At 42.6% G+C, this 21,968-nt stretch overlaps 2 protein-coding genes across 4 annotated transcripts; one reads left to right on the forward strand and one right to left on the reverse strand.

Moving 5' to 3' along the window:
* Positions 1–285: 285 nt before the first annotated feature.
* mtpap (mitochondrial poly(A) polymerase) lies at positions 286–11,773 on the reverse strand (the record flags this gene model as incomplete). 2 transcript variants are annotated; one of them, XM_079181948.1, is made up of 9 exons in its annotated part: positions 286–1,018; positions 4,002–4,075; positions 4,180–4,272; positions 5,811–6,037; positions 8,580–8,791; positions 10,053–10,277; positions 10,428–10,661; positions 10,800–10,966; positions 11,620–11,773. In XM_079181948.1, 9 exons carry the CDS (start codon positions 11,771–11,773, stop codon positions 680–682), a joined length of 1,725 nt encoding a protein of 574 aa, XP_079038074.1. In that variant the 3' UTR covers positions 286–679. The 2 variants fall into 2 exon arrangements, with proteins under 2 accessions (XP_079038074.1, XP_079038075.1); XM_079181949.1 differs by having other exon boundaries at positions 10,800–10,963; positions 11,620–11,743.
* Positions 11,774–12,288: 515 nt separating this feature from the next.
* Positions 12,289–18,839, forward strand: map3k8 (mitogen-activated protein kinase kinase kinase 8). 2 transcript variants are annotated; one of them, XM_079181529.1, is made up of 8 exons: positions 12,289–12,362; positions 13,003–13,368; positions 13,495–13,665; positions 14,308–14,569; positions 15,467–15,573; positions 16,451–16,603; positions 17,647–17,893; positions 17,985–18,839. In XM_079181529.1, the coding sequence occupies exons 2-8, from the start codon at positions 13,030–13,032 to the stop codon at positions 18,107–18,109; spliced, it is 1,404 nt and encodes a 467-aa protein (XP_079037655.1). In that variant the 5' UTR covers positions 12,289–12,362; positions 13,003–13,029; the 3' UTR covers positions 18,110–18,839. The 2 variants fall into 2 exon arrangements, with proteins under 2 accessions (XP_079037655.1, XP_079037656.1); XM_079181530.1 differs by having other exon boundaries at positions 12,291–12,358.
* The last annotated feature ends 3,129 nt before the right edge of the window (positions 18,840–21,968 follow it).

Below are 21,968 nucleotides of genomic sequence, written 5' to 3' on the forward strand. Positions count from 1 at the left end.
TTGCAGCGCAGACCTCTACTTGCTCTATGATGTTACACATCAGTAACAATAAAAGCTTTTCTCTTTCAACTAACTGGAGGGAAAAGAAGTTCAATTGCTCTTTCTCCACTCCTTTTAACTAACAGTTCTGATGTATTCAGTCATATTTCTGATGTGTCTGATGCCCTTTTACTGCACTTGTCAGTTCTGGAGGGCCGTGACAAACAAACCCAGTATTTTCAGTTTGCAATAAAAGCTTGATTATTCCATCTGTATTGTAACATTAATACAAATAAATATACCCACAGTGATTTAGTTTGAGGTGTAAACAGATGTTAGTGATCAGTATAAATCATAACATCCATGCACAACATATTTTGAATCCAATTAACAAGTGAATCTGCAGTCTTAGCTCTTAAAGGTCCACTGGACGGACTCTTTAGGAGTGGCTTTAATTACAACAGAGTAGGCAAGACTACAGTAAAGTACACAGTAATCACTCCCTTACTCCATGTCCCAAACATATGCACACACAGGCCTCAGTAACGCCCTCCAGTGTCCATGTTTGGAACTACAGTCCAGCAGATGAATTTAACTGCAGAAGCTGCTCCTCGCCTCCTCAGTGAGGCACCACCATAACACCAGGAGCTGTCCACCAATGCATGAGTTAAAGTGGCAGTAAGAGGATGGAGCTGCTGTCTTAGCTTTTCTTATGCTGATTGGTAATCTTCAAGGATTCCAGCAAGCTCTTGATCCTCTCACTGGCCGGCTCCCGTCTCCTTTTCTTGCGACCTTTAATCCCCGCAACCTGCGAGGGCATGAGGAGGGTAGCGAGTCCCCAGGGTGTGGGAGCCTTTCCCGCATTACCACCTCTGGGCGTGTTGGTGTCACTCTGCTGGAGCAGCCAGGAGCTCTCCTGGCACAACGCCACAAAGCGGTCTAGCTGTGTGGCGTTGACGTTCTTGCTGACATTCAGGGACGTTTCGAACGGGTTCTGGATGTGCAGCGGGGCTACCTCTGGCTTGCTCTGCTCTTTTCCCTGGAGAGAGAAGAATGGGACAAGGCTGGTAGATGAAAACACATTCGTAAGCAGCAGCAGCAGCCATGAGCTCAGTCCTGTATGGACTGTATGTTACGGTCCATCTATCTTGTTGGTGGTGGTTTTTGGCCTTTGCTTGTGTATCTGGGGGAACTTATAGCTGGCTGGAAAACCTCTCAGCAGGCAAGCAGATGGGAGAGGCAAACACGTGGACATGGCTCTGGAAGACATTTTGACTAGAGTTGTGAAAAACTGAGAATAATTCAGAAAGGGGAACTAAAAAATGCCAGGAATGAGCAAGACTGCTATGGAAACCTGCTATGCACACCGAATGCGTTCGCAACGGAAGCGTATATGATCTGTAGCGCTGTCAAGCAGTCATGGCAATCAGATCAACCATCAATGTGTGGATCAGAGAGAAGTCAAGAACCTCCTGTGGTCCTTTGCATGCCGTATCCAGCCTAACGTCTGACAGTAAAGGGGCTGGAAGGATAAAGGGATGGAGCTGTGGTGGGGGGGTGGAAGGGACAGAAGATAGCAACATAAAGCCATCAGTCAGAGGAGGGGAGCGAACCGGAGAATTGTAGCACCGTAAAGCAGATTTATGGCTGTTGCACCACTGGTGAAAGCCTATAGGTACGGGTCACGGCCACAGTCTACCTGCAGGCTTCCTCTGCCGTGTCATACTTGATATTAGTCTCATATATTAAGCTGCAGGGTCTCTCTTTCCCAGAGACATCAATTCATTAAACTCCAAGCATGAGCAAAGCCCCTGCATCTCATATAATGTGCCACCGAAGGACGAACACCCACTTTATCAACTTAATTGTCTAGGGGCAAAAGTAATCGGTGATAAATAGGATATTATTTAATGTCCCATATTTTGAAAAGGTATGTTAACTAACAATCCTGTACGGGCTAGAGAGGAAAAATAGCCCCGATATTACCTTTCAGACACAGTATGACAAATTCCAACCGTTTTGGCATGATCTTTCCTCTACATTTCATTTATAAAAGCTCCAAAGTCCCACTGTGGACGCTCTTTCAGTTAAGTATTATGCAGGCAACAACATACTGGGTCTAAATGGAATAAATATGTGTTTGTTTACACTCAGCCTCCTAATTGGGATCGCAGCTCAAGGGCGCCGGGCCCTGTGGGGCTGCCATCAATCACATATGACAAGGACAGCTGTCATCTGTGTGTGTGTGTGTGGGGGGGGGGGGGGGTGGGGGGGGGGGGACGCCATCCACCAAACACTGCCTTTATTACCAACAGATTTCTCTGCTGGAGCTCCGCTCTGGGGCCGGGAGGAAATGTTGAAAGGAGGTTGAACTGGGGGCTCCCTTGAGTGCTGAAGTTCTTTCTGAATACATTTTTATTCGCGCTCTGATTTCTCAGTGATGCAACAGTTTGATTTTCAAATAAAATGGACCAGTTTGTGAGTAGACACTGACTGGTACTGGATTTTTGAGGCGGTTACCATTAAAAAGGAATTTGAGAGTAAATACAGTTCATGGCAAATGTGAACTTTTTTATATTAACACATAACATACGCAAAGAGGACGCCTTGAATTTGTTATCTTAAAGAGTAGTCGGTGCTTTCTGGTGGACAAACACAGTAACATTGACACCATTTCACAGTTTCAGTCACAACAGCAGCGGCTCGTGCCCCGCTGCAAAGTCCACAAGAAAGAGACCCTTTCCAGACATGGAGCACACTGTTAACAGTGACGACTTCCTGTAATTCAGACATAGGTGACTTTTACATTAATGTTCCTTACAGCCTCACTCAGACATCAGAGGACATTAAAGGAAACAGCCACAGTGCTTGCATGATATTTGGCACCTGTTGTATGAAAGGAAGTGGCATGAATGAAAATATGAATGAAAATGAATGAAAATGAATAGAAAAGAGCTTTTGGCAAATTTGGCATAGTCATTCATTCTTTAACATGCAATACCATGCTGATCGGTTCCTCAATGGTTAAGACCTTTGCTAACAAAAAGTGCAGAGTAGCAGCATATGAGCAATAGGTTCGATACACCACTACTCCTCTGCATAAGAGATAATGATTATGAGATACGTTTACCACAGTTCTCTTAATAAGGTGAACATGACATGTGTTTAGTTTCTCTCTCAGCATATTTAACCATCTGATCCTTTGCTGCTGTAGCCTTTGTGTTAATCTGACAGCATTCAATTCAGACTTGTACGGAGTTTAAAAGTATTACAGAAATGATACAAGTTCTGACCTAGCAAGATGTTTAAGATTTCTGTTACGAAAAAAGGTATCTTGGGCATTCATTCAGACATGAGACAGACATGTAACATTGAATGTAAAAAGAAGCACTGTGTGAGTCGAGATCACTTTGTGTATTTCTTGTCGTCACATGTAATACTGACTAACTGTTGACTAACTTTGTCTCTTTTTACTTTTGATTTGACTTCTTTAAGCCCCTATTGTTTTCCTTCAAGACACTTTTTACCAGACTGCCATTGTAAATAAGAATTTGTTCTTAATGACACGCCTGGTTGAATGAATTAAATTCAAAATGTCTTAAAGGTTGATTTGGCAGACGGTTGCTTATTTAAAGATTAATAGTATCATTCATTTGGAGTCCTCTTTGTGTCAAATACTGACTCTGATCTAGCTCCGTTTTGGTCTCTACCAACTCCTGAGAAAAATATCCGTCCCTTTAGCTGCTTAATGCTCCGCTACGTTCATCAGCTAGTCTCTAACTATGCCATTTGATGGTTGGTCCTGAGCTGGTAGTGTACAGTGGGTTTTACACTTTTCTCCAATGAAAACAGCTGCCTGCTGAAAAGGACACTATTGACACCATTCCACATTGATTTTAAATTATAATTATAAAAAAGTGGCTTTAGGATAAGCTAAAGAATCTAAAGATAATGTATATTGTCATGATAGGGCACATTCTTGGGTGACATGGGACTTAATACATGTGAATAAACACACATACCTTTCGGATACTTATGGACATCCTGTTGAATGCAAAGGTGGCATAGAACTCAAAGAATTCACACAGCAGTTTCTCTAGGACAAAACAAGAAAAGTCAAGTTAGCGGCTAACAGAAATGCCGGTATCGGTTAAACTGAGCTGCAGCCCTCCGGCCTCGTTTCTACGCTCTTGTGCTCACCAAGTGTTTCTGTGTTGCTCAGGAGCTGGATCTTGCTGAAGTCGCTGACGAACGTGCAGTCGTTCCCCTCAATCACGCTCTTGTCCCCGGGACCTTGTGAGACGGGAGCGGAAATACAAGGTAAATGACTGCCGCTACACGCCTATGATGGCCATAAACAAGACACAGATGGATGGTGTGGGTGCGTTCACGGAGAGGAGACAGAAATACACGAGGGCAAGGAGAGAGAGCAGCTGCATGAAGGTGGTCAAAGAAAAGGAAAGAAAAAGAGGGGCCTGGAATCATGTCCTTGCTTGGCTGGTTTGCTTCTCACGCAATGCCCTTGTTACCAGTCTCCTTCATCGCGATGAGGCTGGTGGTGATGGTGGTGTGTGTCTGCACGCTACGCCACCGTTTAAATAGCTCCCTGCATGTGTGCGTGTCCGGAGGAGGCGGGGTCATCGACCTTCCCAGAGTGATGGGCCTTTTATTGTCCCGTAAGCGCTTTGTGTGATAGAGTCTGCGCTGAACGGGGCCAAGGAGGCGGAGGAGACGGGTGGAGGTTGGGGGGGTGGGGCGGTAGATTGCTTTTGGAAGGCAATTATCAGGCAGCCAAGGTGACAGAGTGGGGGAGAGATGGAGGAACTGCAGTGGACTTAGGATACATCCACACTACGTTCCCATTTTAAAACGCATACCTTTAGCTACGCTTACGCCAAGTGTCCACACTACTCCGGAGTTGTAAGCCCCCAAAAACTAACGGGTTTAGAAACGCTACCGACGCTGTGTTAGTTTGAAAATTCCAGGGTTGCCTCATAGTGTGGACGGGCGGAAACGTAGACCTTTGAAAACGATGACGTAGACACCTGTATTCGCCACTTGATTGGGTCTTAGCCATCACGACGTGCGCTTCCCTGATTCGTCACGCCACCGGAAGAAAACAGACAACAGCCATCTAGAGAGCCGGGGTGTGTCGCCTATTTATTCTCAGCAAAATTAGACAGTGACAATGATCTGTTGAGGGCTGGCAGCATAAGCCAAACATTCTCTCACCAAGCTTCCTGAGTGTAAAGATTGTTCTTTGTCTGTTCGCAAGGTTAACAATATTTGGAGGGTTTGGGCTGTTTGGCCAGACAAAAGAGATTTTGTGAAATTGTACTCAGCCAAATTTTTGCCAATTATTATCAGATTAATAAATCAATGAATGAAAATAATCATGACGCACAGCCCTAATAAATTCAAACTCGTATATAAAATGTATTTAACCCTAAGAAATCCTTTTATCAAACTCATCTCTTCCCCGCTGTGTGACTTAGTTCACTTTTACACATGTATCAAGTGTTTTCCTTAACTCTAAAATACTTTCCTGAGTTATTGATTGCGACTGATGACTCTGGAATTATTTAATATAGAACAGAATTCTTTTTCTTCACATGCTTTCTAATGTATAGACTTCTATAGTTGATACGGTGAATATTGTGTATTGTGTCTATTGCAGAACACTGCAGTTTCTTTTGTTTTGGGTACATTTTTCTAATGTTCTTTACATTTGTGTCTAGAAAAAAGCCAAAAAAAGAATGAACTCAAATGAACTCGAGGGGGAATTAAAGTGATGTGACAACTACTGAGTGAGAGGCGGTGCAGGTTGGTACCGGCAAGGTCCCGGAGGTGGTCCAGCGTGGGGATGATGGGAGGGCTCCTCCTCTGCAAGAAGAATAGCACCATGACGGTGAGGGAGAAGTTAGTGATCCAGGCTCCGGGGATGCTGCTGGTGATGCCGTGAGCTCGGGCCCAACAGCGCACGGTGAACACCAGATGACGCACACGTGGGTCCAGCTCTCCGTACAGGTAGAGCAGCTCGGTGCTCTTCATCGCCACCCTGTGGAGAACGTACAGAATCACTACTCCTGTCCTGCTGCATGTCGGGCTTTGTTGTGGCTCTTCATTACAATATAGGAGAGTAGAGACTTCCAATACTAGTGCAAGTAGTACACTTCACTGGGTGAATATTGAAACATGTTTGCATTGTTAGCTTGCTCAATTATCCAAAATGACTTACAATTAATAACTGCATAGAAATGCAGTGTCCTGCCAAATAGGACATGCTGCTACCTTCAGATTAGTACATCTATCCTTGTTATAATGTTAATTGTTTGTGTTAAATATGTCATCATGTAAGAGGATCCTATTTTCAATGCTCTTTACCAAGAGTGTAGGCACCAGAGTATTGTTTTGTAGAGTAGATATTTCTCAGAAAGCCTGAGTATAAACCTCTTGATGTCAGTCCCAGCCTTTTAGTGTCCTTCATGCCCTCAAGTGTCTGTATTTGTGCACATATTTAGCATAATTTCAACATCTGTTTTTGATCCCAATACGTCACAGCCTCTCGAGTTCCGAAAACAGAATTCTGTACTATGTTGAATGTGAAGGGTCAGTGAAACTAAAATCCTAACACAGCAACCACTAGAGAGCAGCCTTCAGCTTGTCACAGTGACTGCCTCAGTCACAATGCTGTTAGTTCTCTTAAACACACATGCACGCACGTACACACACACACGCCCCGCCCCGCCCCCCCCCCAGGCAGGCAGGAAAGTGCTGCACTTCAAAGATCTCAGAGCACAGTTTGAGAAAAGTCCCACTCACATCCACCCACAGCCGGCGGTTCAACTCCATTTCCTTAGAAACTGCAGAGTGGTTTTCTGTACGTTAGCAGGTGTGTGCGTGTTTTTGTGTTACCATCGGCAGAGACCACGGTGTGTTAAATGTTTAGGAGGGAAGAAGTGAAACACAAACATGCCCCCTCTTTTGGCCCTCCTGTTCAGTTTCACTGTGGCAGAGATGCACTTCCTGCCAAAGTCAAGTTTCTGTTTGGGGCTTTTGCAACGCCAGTGTGGCTAAAACGATATTCAGGACGACATACAACTAGCAGTTTCTGTGAAGCAAGAGGCCCAAGACCAACTCAATTTCGAGACATGACCCTTTGATTTTGTGAAACTGGCCCTTTTTTTTTTAACCTATTGTTAGGCCTCTGCTCGAAAATTGCATACCCATACTCAAGAGAGTGTAAACTAACTACAAGGTCTATTTGAATATTTTTTATTTTTTTTTGATAACAGAAACACTTGTGAGATCTGTTCAGATGGGTAAATATTGTGTATATGTTACTGGTTAATAGTAAATGAAGATGGCACACAGCTCAAATTTAAAATTGTCAGGTTCGCCTGAAAAAAAGCTATTTTATTGTTAATATTTTTTTATTATGAGACCCTGGCTAGGCTAAAAACTCTCAATTCATAGCAAAACAGGTCAGGAGTCTCTAAAAACCATGTGGCTTTGATAGAGTAAAGTACAGAGAATTTAGGCGAGGTCATCATTTTGGAACCAGGTGTTCCAGCTGTTCCATTGTACTTTTATATACTATATAACTATATATTTCACTTGTTTTATCACTAATAGTGTCAATACATCCAAATCCAGCAGTTGGCATCATTTTGAGAGCCAGAATCCTCTCTAAGGCTGTAAACCATGGATGATTCTCATCTGAGCTCCAGTCTTCATGTGTGTGTTGGGAGCTCAGACAGCCTATGATTGGTCAATTTTTTAAAATGAGACCATTTTAGACGCGTTAGAGTCTCAGTAGTGCGGGGATAGAAGCCTGGTTTTGATTGATTTGAGTCTTTAGCCCGTCAAAATCGAAGAAACACCTTCCAACCCCGTGCGTAAAATTCCATTCGCCCAAAGCTTCCCTCGGGTCCCAAACGTTAGGTTGACCCCCCTTTCTCCAGTAAACACATGAGAGGGACAGAGGACATGCATAGCAACAGTGCAGCTTAGCTTCGAACGGAATATTGAACGTTTTTCTTCATGATTCATCTCAAAGTAAGGAACTTTCACGGTTGTTCTGCTGCTGAGTGGCTTGGTGTTGTGGTGCTTGTTAGCTTGTATCTCTGGAAATGTTTCACGGAGAGAAATGAGGAGGATATCTCTGGATTTGTGGTCGAATTCTCTTGCTGTTAGACCTATTGGGTCCATGCTAGTTGTTAGCTCTTTGTGTGTAGCCTTCTCCAGAGTGCGAAGCACGCCGACTCATGGCCAAAAATACGTGATATTGTGTACAATCTTCTTAGTTGGTTAGTATCATGGTGTATAATTGTGTTTGCAGTGTGTAAAATGGTTTACATGATTAAGTTACCCATAATTTCTTCGTTAATTTGGTATATAGTATGTGTGTAGCACATAATAATATTTATTTATGAAAAGTCCATTCTACGACATTCGGAACCAAACTCGCTCGGGTCCAAGAGGTTTTAAACCACTGCAACTCAGGGCCATGACAAAAAAAATATATAAGTTTCACACAGTTTTTATATATGGAAAATAACCGGCAATTGTCTTATAATCTATGTGCACAGGCTGAATACCTGTTGTTGGCTGTGAGGTCACACTGAAAACCAGAGGGCTGGTGGGCGAAACGGACTAGTGGGCATCGTGCGTTGAGAATCTTCTGCACACCGACGCAACCAGGACCAAACTGGTCCACGCAGTCCCCGATGACAGACAGGAGGCTCTGGGTGACGGACCGCTCCGAGCTGGCCCTCTTCATTTGGTACTCCAGCCACAAACCTGATTTTGGCTGCACACAGAGTTTGGAGATAGTTAGTACCTACATGTTATTTGGGTTTCCACATATCCACTGCACTATATTATGCACTATATTGTGCTGCCTAAAGATCCCATAATGGAATGAAAAAGTACAACACAAACGCAACTGTTTGTTAAAAATCACACACTGACATGCATTGCCTTCCATAGATGCGAAAATTACAGCAAACCAAAACACCCATCAGTAATAAGTGTTTCTCCATTCACGGCTTACAATACGAGTTTTCATTATGCAAGAAAGCAGCATTATTAAAACCTGTTTACAAACCTTATGTAGCCTTTAAAAACGGCATACAAACATGTATTAAATGGCTTCTAATAACATGGTTTATAAAGATATTAGTTTGTCAACAATTATAATTTACCCTATGAAGACACAGCTTATGTTTACCACAGGGTTTTATTATATTGTTGTTTACACCAGCCTCCACTTATGGGTGCCCATAAGAGGAGTCATAGTTGTTCGCAAATTCATTAATAAAGACTTATTGCTGCATACAACTGCATTATAATGCGTGTGAAATATATCCACAGAATTATATATTAATGGGTACGCTTGCAAATTATTTCTTAAAACGGTTTTAAATGAATAAACACTCTTCTTTAACTTCATGTCACCTTAATAACAAGGAGGGGAAATACTTAGAACAACAATTCTGAATGGTTTGATTTCTTCTACGAACCACATTCTTCATAAAATACAACTTGATACTTTTCAAACATATAGCTCTGCTAATGTATAACTAAGCGATTCCAGGCATCAGTAACTGAATCCATGCAAAGCTTTTACCGAGATAATGTTTGTCGACTTTCAAAGTAAAAGCTTCACAGAATTTCAAAGACAAGCTTTGATGCGAAGCAGCAACGTATGTCTGTAGAGGTTTTTGGTTGGTCGGTTTGGTTTTTTGGTCTTTGCCATTCACAGCTGTTTCAGTTTCACTCCACAGAACTCAGCTCTCACAAAACTCAGATTGCGGCAAATAACTGTGGCCACAGCAGCTGGTAGCTGTTTCACTTTTTTTTGGGAAAGGTTCAGCTGTTGCATGTGGAAAGAGGTGCCTGAAATGTGTTCAGTTCAAAGTGTGCCAAAGTAGCAAACAACTTTGTAATTTGTAAACTGAAATGTTACGTCGGGCAGTATTAATGAAATCACTCCGTCAGGTGATGGCTTTGGTTTTTTACAAGTGAATCTTATTTATTCTAAAGGACGAACCCCAAACTCCCATTATTACCATCTTTGCATTTCTCCCACTGATGCCATCCAGGTCCAGAAACATGTCCAGGTCACAGCCCAGCTTTCCAAAGCCGTTCACTGATGAGCCAAATGGATTGATGGTGCATTCTGGGAAATAAGCAGCAGCGATGTCCTTGAGCAGAGAGCAGACGAGGAAACGCAGCCGGCTGTTCTCCTCCGTTAGCTGATAGACATCTGTTAGGGAGGTTATCTGTTGTTCTATCTGAGGGGAAATGAGGAGACCGGCCAACATTAACACAATCCTTGAGGCACACATTACCTTCATGACATCTATTCAAATGGATTCACACATATGTTTGTTTCTAAAGTTGAATACAGGAGTAAACTGTGAATCTGGGAGTTAAACACTTACACTTTCCTTTCTGGACAGTCTCTGAATGAGCTCGTTGATGGGGATGGTGGTTTGGGGCCGGCACTGTTGGCCTGATTGCTGGTCTGGGGCGGCCGCTGAGCCGAGGTTCCTCAGCGACAGCAGTCTCGATTTAAAAGGCACCATGGACTCATGGCTGATGCTGGGAATGGCTGCCTCTTCTAATAATGATGCCAGACTTTCCCGGTTGGCAAATTCCACAACAGCATACATGCCCTAAAAAATAACACCAAGTACACACAATTTCACCATCCAATCGGACCCTAGCTCGACAGTAAAGTTTGTCATGTGTAGATCTTAAAACATGTTGGAAAACAATGCTTATTTATCGGAGAAACATGGTCATTTACTTACATAGCTTTCATAAAAGAAGTATTTATTGATATCTCCATGTCTTGATAAATACTTGAGGAAATTCTTCTCATTAGTTCTGGAGTGGCAGCTGATGAGAACAGATCTCTCTGCCTGTTCTTGTCTCTCCGCCTGAACACCATACAGAGATTTGCATCCTTCCCTTTCTTCTGTCAACAAAGAGGCAGAATATTCAACAATTAGGCTAAAACATAACTTTAAGTTGTTCTTTAAGGAAGACCTTTGTTTATTGTCATTGTTCAACCCTTTGTAGTTAGCATGCTGTTGTTTTCAGACAAACTTTGCAGCACGCTCTGCTAAATGAAGTTCCATTCGTGTGGTATTTATTGGACCCAGAACGCGACGCCAAACTCCATACAGAAACGGACTGTTTTATTGTATGTGGCACTGTTAGGGAAAGGTCTGCATGCCAAAAATTACATATACAATATCTCCACGTCACATTGCACGTCTTATGAACTCATAGAAACAGCTTTTCAATTCGGCATAGTTATCACCCCCAAAACAGCAGCTATTAAAATGAAATCGCATCTGAAGTGACAGCCATCACTTTACACACTCAAGACTTAACTAAGCCTCCTTGATGGACAAAACAACGCCGAATTTTCCCGAGACTCTAAATAGGTGTTATGTTCTGGTTTTTTATAAAGTAAGTTACGCATTTTGGATCATAGCCAAGGCTGCTTAAAACACACAAAAAGCCAAACGAAGTTTGGAATGGCACTCACTCTACGGGAGACTGAGCTAACAAGTAGGCTAACTTTGTTTATTTGACAGCTTGATAAACTAACTACTGCTTTACCTTTCACGGCAACAACGTGTGTTCCAATAGTCCTGTGAAGAAATGTATCGACCTTCTGTAGGCACTTCGACAGGCTGCCCCTTCCTTTCATATGTAACCTGCACACCGCTAAGGAGGACGCCATTGCTGCTCCGAAAGAAGCAGAAAGGCGCATGCGCGGGGTTTTGTCTACGGCGACAGAGAGGTACCAAATCAGATATTTTTGCGATAATAATATATCTTGAGAAATACATACAGTAGCCTATATGGATATATGGTATGGATGAATGCGTGTAACGTCACTGTTACTGTGTCCTTGGTAGATACTGCATCTATAACTTAAATTTCAATTTTCATCTTTATTCTATATCTAATGACTTAATCGCTGTAATATGTTATATTTCCATCATGACTTCTATTAAAACTTGATTTGACAAAAAATAACAAAACACATCTTCCCACAGGAAAACACCCCACGGTTCTGTGGAAGGTGATCCCCTGGGTTTCAGCAGTCGTGCCACATGAAATTTGCTTTTCATCTGAGAAAACAAAAGAAAGGGAAAACGAAACCTAAAGGGAGTAAAGCGCTGGCACTTGACATCAAAGTGTTCGCCACCTACGCGTCGATCGACTTCACTTCCTCTGTTTACTTCCCTCTAAACACAGTCAGACCTCCCTCCCTCAGTCAGTCAGTGTTGGACGCTGGAGCCGCACGATGCAGAGACGGCAGTCCTGTTAAGCTATTGACTCAAATATTACGGCAAGTACGACGTGCTTTTCTAGATCATTTGATGTGAAGAATATAAACTGTATAATCTGTTGAAATAAAAAAAAATAGCAGCTAAAGGTTTATAGAGATTGATCTACAACATCCCGAAATATTACTGTCATATTTTTTTTGTGGAGGCATGTATTCTGAATTTGCACCTTTAAATTGTGATATAGAAAGGTAATTCAGTGGCTTATTTGTTAAATTTTAACATAGGCTTTGGTAGGCTGTCTCTAAAAACAAAAAGTATTTCGCAGATGTGTATGATTTACATGCAGTAGACTAATATATGTGACTTTTAATGAGCTTTTTTATTGCAAATGTTTCTTTATTAATAAAAGCAGCGGGTGTTTAGCTGTAAAACAGTGTCCACGCTTTCCTGGGGGCTTCCCAGCTTTACTGTGAAACTCCCCTCATTTGCTTGAAAAACAGTCTTTTATGCCCCTCCCAGCTGTATGTCCAGCCAGCTGACTCAAAGCTGCAGTGCTTCAGTGAAGTGTCACTGTGTATCCTGCGCTCCAGATTAACTTTTTTTTTAAGTAATTCACCGACTGTTTACTGACAGGATCTCGTGCAGTCGGAACTTTGAAAAAAGGAAAATGTCCATAAACTGACCTCCTGATGTTTCATTTTAGGGCGAGCAGCACAAGTCAAGCATCAAGATGGATTACAAATATGACAATGGAGTAGAACTGCTGTTGGCTCACATGAATATAGAAGACATCATCAACGCTGCAGAGACTCTGTATCAGCTTGAGCAAGAGGAGGAAAGAGGCTTGTCTTTTGAAGAGGAAGATCTCTCCCAGGAGGAGATGGACGAGAACGAGGAGGCGGGGGACTCGGTGGGCTCGGGGAGTCTGCAGAAAGACTACGTCGATGGGGTTGGTGGTGTTCGGTACGGGGCGGTTGCAGACCTGCTTTCCTTTGTCAACCTGCTCTCCAGCATGCAGGCGGCGGCCCTGCAGCACCTGCCTGAGGAGATGGGCGTCCTGCTGAACAAGGTGAGGTTTGTTTGCCTTTTGACTGTGTCTCGCGAACAAAACTGAATGTTTTTGCGCATGAACATTAGTATTTAATTGTCTTTATATTTTCATATGATCAGTTTCCTAACTGACTTTTTTTTGCAGAAGGACATGGCTGTGAAAAAAGGCCGCTACCGGATCGACTTGGACGTCCTCCTGTTTCCGTGGAAGTTGACCTACAAAAACCACGGCTCTGGCCTCGTGCCCAAGGGCTCATTTGGGAAAGTCTACTTGGCTCAGGACACCACCACCAGGAAAAGAATGGCCTGCAAATTGGTGAGTCCTGCCGAGCAACAGCTGGAATCCAGCCTGAGCTGACTTCTCGAAACTCATGCCCTCGCTGCCAAATATTTCACCTGCCAAGAACTGTTTGTTCACAGAGACTCTACTCCTGTGTTTGTGCGATGAATGTTAATGTCAGCATGACGTTCGGTGTGTGATCCCTTGGAAGGAAAGAGGAACAGCTCAAATAAAAAGAAGAACCAGGTTTTTTCTTTGTTAACAAAGTAAAAAAATGGGCCAAGATTAACGCAAGAATGGAAATTGAACTGCTTTCCACAACTCCTCTGGATGTTTGTGACAAACTAAAATCCATAACAAAATCGATGAATCAACATGTTCCTGGCACACTTTTCAAAACATATTCTGTTCTTTTTTTTAACTATGTGATACTGCACTCTTTGCATGAGGGGGGTGAGCAATGTATTTACTCTTTGTTACTTGGGAAATAGTGACAATTGAGGAAGGAGGAGTTTCCTCCCCGGCCCAGTGTTATCATCAGAATGCTATGTTGACACAGTGTATTGTACACAGACGAGGCTTACTGGCACCAGTTTATGTGCTTGGTGTCTGAGTGACAATAGATTTCCTGCGCATTGTGACGATGCATTTATTTACATCCCCTCATTATCCTCACAGGTCCCCTTGGAGCACTTCAAAGCGGCGGACGTGGAGTTCCAGGCCCGGTTCCGGCATGAGAACATCGCTGAGCTCTATGGCGCCGTGCTCTGGGACCAGAGCGTCCACCTGTTCATGGAGGCCGGGGAGGGCGGTTCGGTCCTGGAGAAGCTGGACAGCTGTGGGCCCATGAGGGAGTTCGAGATCATCTGGGTGACCAAGCAGGTCCTGCGGGGACTGGAGTACCTGCACTCACACAACGTCATCCACCACGACATCAAACGTGAGACATAGAAAACAAAAATGTTTTTCACTTGTTGAGTGTTGGTGATGGCTGTGCGACATTGTAGTAAGCTAATACGCACGATCCAGTAAATTATGCAATGTCAGTTTTCACCCTCTTTACGTCAAAGTGAAGCATAAGTTCTCGTGAATAATCATTGGCGAGCAGGGAGGAGGTGAATCAGTTGAAACAGCCACAAACCAAAACAACCACAGGGATCCTGCACTTACAATCTCACACACTAAGGCTTGAGTATTACACGAGTCTTCTCTTCTGTAGGTATGACGAACACGTTTTCAGTAGGTGCGGCCAGGTCACCCTGTTTGGTAGCTAATGACTTGGATTACAAGAACACATGCTGGTGGGGCTGGGCTGAGGTTCGATGTGAGGTACTTTCACGTTGGTTGAATCACAGCGGCGCTGCTGGGATCAAAGCATTCTCCACAGCCGCCTCTAAAGGCTGTTTGGCATCTGGGAATTCCAGCCCACTTCCCGTGCTCCCGCAGGGTTGAAGGACAAGTGACTTACGACGATGGCCGTCCTGGCCCCTGACCGTGGTTGTTATTGTTTACTGCCTGCGATCAAAATATGTAATTATACCTTGGTGAGGGTTTTAAAGCGCCCCGATGAGACTTTTTACAAAATGCTTGCCCTCAAATTATCTTTGTAATGCCTTCGCTAAAAGCTTGTGCCGTGCTTGACTTCTTCTTGGGAGGTCTCAGTGGTCTTTTTTCCCCAGTTGAAATCAACGCAAACACAGTGCAAGCCAGTTCAGTGTGTTTGAAGAGCCTCTGACTATTACCTCAAATGCCATCCTGCACAGCAAAGCATAAACACTGAAAACACTGTACACAACAGACGGTGCCGTAACTATTCTTTTTTCTGCTTTTTCTTTAGCCAGCAACATTGTTCTGATGTCAGACAAGGCAGTGTTGGTGGACTTTGGGCTGACGGTGCAGATGACAGAGGATATATACATTCCAAGAGACCTGAGAGGAACAGAGGTAAGAAAATAAGCCAGAGATGTGATCTGAGTCTTACAGGCTGCGACTGTAAGCCCACATTGAATGCATAAATCCAACATGTCTTCTGTTTTTTTTTGTAGTTGCTTGGTCCAAGAAACTTGTTTTCCTGTCTCTATCTTGAGTGTGTGTTTTTTCTAGAAAGGCACCACTCTTCTTAAGTAATGACTCAGTCTACGCTTCCCCAGGGATCTAAAGTCTTAAAGCTTGTCAGCACTTGCCTCTGTCTTTTCCAAAATGATTGAAAGTCAATGATTGGCAAGCGTTGTTGCACAGCAGCGAGAGCACTCACTGACCTCTCTGATGCTAATAATAGTCTGCTTATGCTTGGGGTTCTCAGTACAGCTGTAATCAGCACTTTGGAAATTCTAGGATTAATCCAAGAGATGTGCTTTTTCTCCCATTGTGTATTTGCCTCGCTTTCCCATGTGTGTCAGTCTATATTGGTGTTTGCACTCATGGCATGGCTTGTGGAAAGTCCCAGGGCAGACACCCAGGAGTAATAATAAGAGAGACACTGCTAGCAAATACACTGGGCTGCTCACAGTAACATGGGAGAGCAGGCTGGAATTTCCAGCAGAGATAAACTCTGGTAGTGTGTTTACTTTTCACACTCCAAAGGCCAACGCGCTTCTGCACTGCCCTTACCTTGACACACACAGCGTGGGTTCTAAAGGTTATCTTGTTCATTGTAACAGAAAGAAAAACAAACTTTTACTGCAAGAGGTTGTTTACTCTTTGTTGTTCAGCACCAATACATTCATTTAAATGGGAAACTAGTAAAAGTGGGTCAACCTTTTCCTGTCTTCTGCAGCCCCGTTATATCTCATTCATGGTATGTTACCCTTCTTTCATTTAGATGTATATGAGTCCAGAGGTGGTTCTGTCTCACGGTCATAACACCAAGACAGACATCTACAGCCTGGGCACCACCATCATTCACATGCAGACTGGAAGCCCTCCATGGGTCCAGAGATACCCACGATCTGACTGCCCATCCTACCTCTACATCGTAAGTACTGTGCATTTTTTATGAGCCAGGCTAGTGTCAGTGTGCTTGTCGTTGGTCCTTCACTTTTGTCAAGATTGATAAAACATGACATTCATGGTTCCCAGAGGATGGAGCCGCCTGACTTTATCCTCTAGCGCCACCAATTTGGACGGTTGATATTTTAAGTTTTAGAGTGAAATGTCTCAACAACTATTAGATAAATTGCCATGAATGATGATACAGCCATTTATTGTGCATGCACTATTAAAACCAAGGACTGTAATTTGAGGTATTTCTTTGAAGACGTATCCTAGAGTAGAGGCACTGAACTATTTCTATATACACAAAGCACTTGCCATTTTTTGACAACTTATTTTACGACCCAACCCTCTGGCCAATTATTACTTTTGCTTCACCACAACCGCTAAATATTCAAAGCAAGTTTTGCACCTCAGCTTTTATCTGACCGTCTGGTTTTCTTTGCAATTAGCATCACACCAGCTCAGAGCAGGTAGCATAGCTATTATATCACACATACATGCCGAGAGATAGACAGTATCTCGTATCTAGCTGCATTTGAAAAGGTGACACACTTTTCCATGACCTTGTTCAGGTCTTCCACCGCATAGATTATCATGAGCTTAAAAAGGGTTAACGCGACTGATTGCTGAGTGTGACCTATGGCCCGTTTAGTCAGTTACTACTTCTGTTTCCTTTAAAGGTTTTCCATTACATGGGTTCTTTGCTTTCAAGAAGTCCTGTTTCTGTTTTTGAAACGCTAATCAGCTCTTTTGATTTACTCACTTCCTCGTGAAACTGCTGTCATGGAAAAGTTATGTTATGTGGTAAAGTCGCTTCAGCAGGCTGAGTGTTGCTACTTCTCCTTGTTCCTTTTTACCACAACCAAGCCTGTTTTACAATATACTGCTCACAATGACAAGTCACAGCTGCTGGAGGAGTTATATGTGGCTTACTTGTTTGTTTTTTGGGGTTATTTGTAACATTGTTTTCCTCTAATGCTGCAGTTTCCTAACGCCAATTTTGCCTTATCTCTCATTTTACAGATTGACAAACTGGCCCCCCCTCTGGAGGACATAGCGGAAGACTGCAGCCTGGCCATGCGCTCCTTCCTGGAGCGAGCCCTGGAGAGGAACCCAGCCCTGCGGAGCTCGGCGTCTGAGCTGCTAAAGGACGAGGCCATCAACCCACCCAGGGAGGATCAGCCACGCTGTTGGAGCCTTGACTCAGCCCTGGAGGAGGCCACCCACACAATGCTACGGCAGCAGAGCCAGCACCACGACACCACACACGGTAAGCACCTACATGCTGAAGTTAATTTGATTCCAGTAATTAATGACAAGAAACTGGCACCATTTAAACATGTATGTCTTTTTTTCTGCAGATTCTTCTCTGTACTCTGAAGACTCCGGCCATATGAGGAGGAAGGGCTCCTTGTACATTGACCTGGGGGCCTTGTCAGGTTACTGTAAACTGGTGACAGGGCCCCCCACCTCAGAATATGGCTAGCACCAGACCACAGGTCACCATTTAGGTGGCTGAACTCTAGTCAAAGCCAGCATATTATTTACTTTTTTGCATTTCTTAAAAGTATGGCTTTACTGTCGGAGGACTGATCAATAGTTCAGACAGCTGCAGCCAACATTGATAAACTGCAATTGTTTACAATGCTCAAGATGACTTGTCAAGAATGGAATTAGCTCAACCTTGATGCTGAAATGGGCTGAACATTGCAGGACAGTGGTTGGAAGAGATGTCATGTGTATCATTGAGCATTAACTGTCAGCTGTTGGTATAATTTCACAGAGCTCCATACGTTGTTGTAGTACATGATATATTTCAGTGTGGTAGTTAACACCCGTAGTGAAATGCTGTTTTTTTCTCATGAAACAATGTCTAATAGTCTTGGAAAATAATTAATTTATCACTTAATATGTAAGTTATCTGTTAGAGTATGTGTGCACTATGCAAACATGTGTATGTAGTTCTTTATGGACTTCCTCTTGTTGATTCCTGTGGAATATTAATAGCAACACAATACTATGCAAATCACACTTCTGTGGGATGCATGTGATATCTAATTTGTGTTTTGTACATCCTGTGAGATGAGGCCTGCTGTGCTTTTTACCAAAAAACAAACTAACAATTGTGTTACTTCTGTTTTTTTTTAAGTATTGAGCATAGAAATTGCCCAAGTTTGAATATGTGTCATTATACAACAAATGCAATAAAAAATAAAATCCCATTATGTTTGTGACGTTTCAGTTTGACTTCACGTAAACAGATTATTCATTTTAGATTTGCAGCTACACAACTAGAGATTCCTGTCAAATTAAAACATACTCTATGTCAGAATGTTTCACATTCAGTTTTTTTTTTCTTCTAACATGATGTCCTGACTATTGGACTTCTGTGTTGGCAGTACTGACAGTATGTATATTACACTATTTCTAAGCAAAAAGAGTTTTTGATTTGATATTTGACACAGAAATAACATGTTAATGGACATAAGTTCTGTTTGTTTGTTAGAGAACGTGGTTCCATGGTAACATAAGTGTGGGCAGGGGACACTCAAGTTCCCATCGCTCTCTCTCATTTGCTCTCTCTTTCTCTTTACTATTAAAGTAAATTAAGAAATCACTTAATTCAGCAACGTAGACTCTGGCATGGGACCATGTAAGTCTAATGATACAGCCATGCTATGTGCTCTGTAAGACTGTAGTACATAAGCATGTGGTGCTTTGAGGTAAATCCTAATGTCAGCATGCAAACACACTCATAACGTGTTTAAACAAGCACATTTTTGTCAACCGTCATTACCTGGAGTCGCTGCAAGCGTGGCTAAAGTAGTTTTGCTCCAGTGAGTGATAAAAGCATCACAAACCATTTAACGTACCATTTTGGTCGTATTCATATGTTTCACTTACACATCTCTTTTAAATCCCCAGTAGGACTGTAGCTATGTACAGTTTTGAAGTAAATTTATTTTATTTGAGTGTATTTATACTACTATTTATACTATACTTCATACCTTTATACCAAGTGAAAAGTAATTCATATGACTACATTTACTTGACAGCTATAGTTACTTTGCTTATTTTGCAAGAAACAAACTAATATTTAATGCACATTAATACATTAAGTACATTTGTATTAAACCACTCAAGCACTGGAGCAATGTTCCTACTAGATATTTTACAGTATGTCATCAAGAAATAGCAATAAAATGGTGTGAAAAAATCCCAAACTAGCAGTTCATTGGAAACTGCTTGTGGGCTTTCGTGGATTCCCCAGCCAGCAGCTAGATCACAGATGAGGCATGAATCAAGTTTTTGCGAAGCCCTCTACTACATTACTTTTTACTGTTCATATTTAGTCATGAGCAGTATCTACTGATGATTATGCATCAGGGAAACCCAAGTGATAGAAATATGTGAGGTGTTTTTCTCCTATCTGTGGCTCAGGCCTACTCTTCCTCTTTCTAAAAGCGTCACAAGCGAGTGGGTGTCGTGCCGTGCTGTGGAGGGGCTTAACTCAGAGTCTGATCTGAAAGTGGCGGTCTTTAAAGAAAGATAAGGGTTTCCCAATAAATGTGAAAGACAAATACTACCATCTACTGGTAGTAGTAGATACAACTCAATGAATGAACTCAGCATTTATCTACTGTGTTAAATAGATAAAAAAGATACATATTTAAATGAGGGGTTTTGTATATATATATATTTCTTAACTCACTACTTCCTTCTCCAGATGGAGAGGTTTGAACTCCAGGACTCATACATGCAAAGCACGCGCTCTACCACTGAGCTACATCCCCCAAAAATGTTCACAAAATGTCCACAGAATGTCCACAGAATGTCTACCTTTCTTCGCGATGTGTAAATAAAGGAAGATATATGACAAAAAAACGATAGATGCAGATTTGTTTATGCACTTGTATAGTACTGTGAAATGCAACCGTGAAGTTTAGAAATTAAGCTTGGAAAAACTCCTCGCACCACTATACAACCAGTCACAGTGGAAATATTGGACATTTGCTGCCTTTCTGCTTACTATCTGACTTCAAAACTTAGCAACAGTGTACTCTCACTGGAAGAAAATGACTCAGATGGCCGGAAATCTAACAGGGGCCAAGTGCTTGGAAGCAGCTATGTTTACCACTGTACCACCATTGATGGGCCAAAGGCTTTCTCAGCATAGTCTTAATTTACCTGGGCATTGAGACTGAAAAGAGCCCTGCATTGATAAAGTGAAAGGAGGTACATTGGAGGGGATGGCTCACTTCATCTACCTGTGACATTATACAATATTGTCCAGGAAGTTGAGCTTTACAATGTGACAAAATACACATGGAAGTGTTTGCTCAATCAATAATTTGTGTCAGACCATCAACTTTGAGCCTTTTTCTAAGCAGAACCTGAAATGTCTCAGCATGGAGGTTCTATGGTGAGGCCACAAAGTGTCTTTAGTTGTTGGCAGGGTTTGAACCTGGGTTTGAATCCACGCATCATGGAAGACATGAACGCATCATAGGAACACATGAACGCATCATGTGATCACATGAACGCATCATAGGAACACATGAACGCATCATAGGAACACATGAACGCATCATGTGATCACATCAACGCATCATAGGAACACATGAACGCATCATGGAACACATGAACGCATCATAGGAACACATGAACGCATTATGGAACACATGAACGCATCATGTGATCACATGAACGCATCATGGAACACATGAATGCATCATGGGAACACATGAACGCATTATGGAACACATGAACGCATCATGGAACACATGAACGCATCATGGAACACATGAACGCATCATAGGAACACATGAACGCATCATGGGAACACTTGAAAGCATCATGGAACACATGAACGCATCATAGGAACACATGAACGCATCATGGAACACATGAACGCATCATAGGAACACATGAACGCATCATGGGAACACTTGAAAGCATCATGGAACACATGAACGCATCATAGGAACACATGAACGCATCATGGGAACACATGAACGCATTATGGGAACACATGAACGCATTATGGAACACATGAACGCATCATGGGAACACTTGAAAGCATCATGGAACACATGAACGCATCATAGGAACACATGAAAGCATCATGGAACACAAGAACGCATCATGGGAACACTTGAAAGCATCATGGAACACAAGAACGCATCATAGGAACACATGAACGCATCATGTGAACACTTGAAAGCATCATGGAACACAAGAACGCATCATGGGAACACTTGAAAGCATCATGGAACACAAGAACGCATCATGGGAACACTTGAAAGCATCATGGAACACATGAACGCATCATAGGAACACAAGAA

This window comes from Pholis gunnellus (assembly GCF_910591455.1).
Source record: "Pholis gunnellus genome assembly, chromosome: 20".
NCBI lineage: Eukaryota > Metazoa > Chordata > Actinopteri > Perciformes > Pholidae > Pholis > Pholis gunnellus.

Bases quoted from the DNA above. Each gene is read 5' to 3' on its own strand.
- map3k8 (XM_079181529.1), top strand. From the start codon at position 13,030: ATGGATTACAAATATGACAATGGAGTAGAACTGCTGTTGGCTCACATG. The intron at 13,666-14,307 runs GTGAGTCCTGCC...TTATCCTCACAG, and splicing joins AAAGAATGGCCTGCAAATTG to GTCCCCTTGGAGCACTTCAA. The intron at 17,894-17,984 runs GTAAGCACCTAC...TTTTTTCTGCAG, and splicing joins GCACCACGACACCACACACG to ATTCTTCTCTGTACTCTGAA.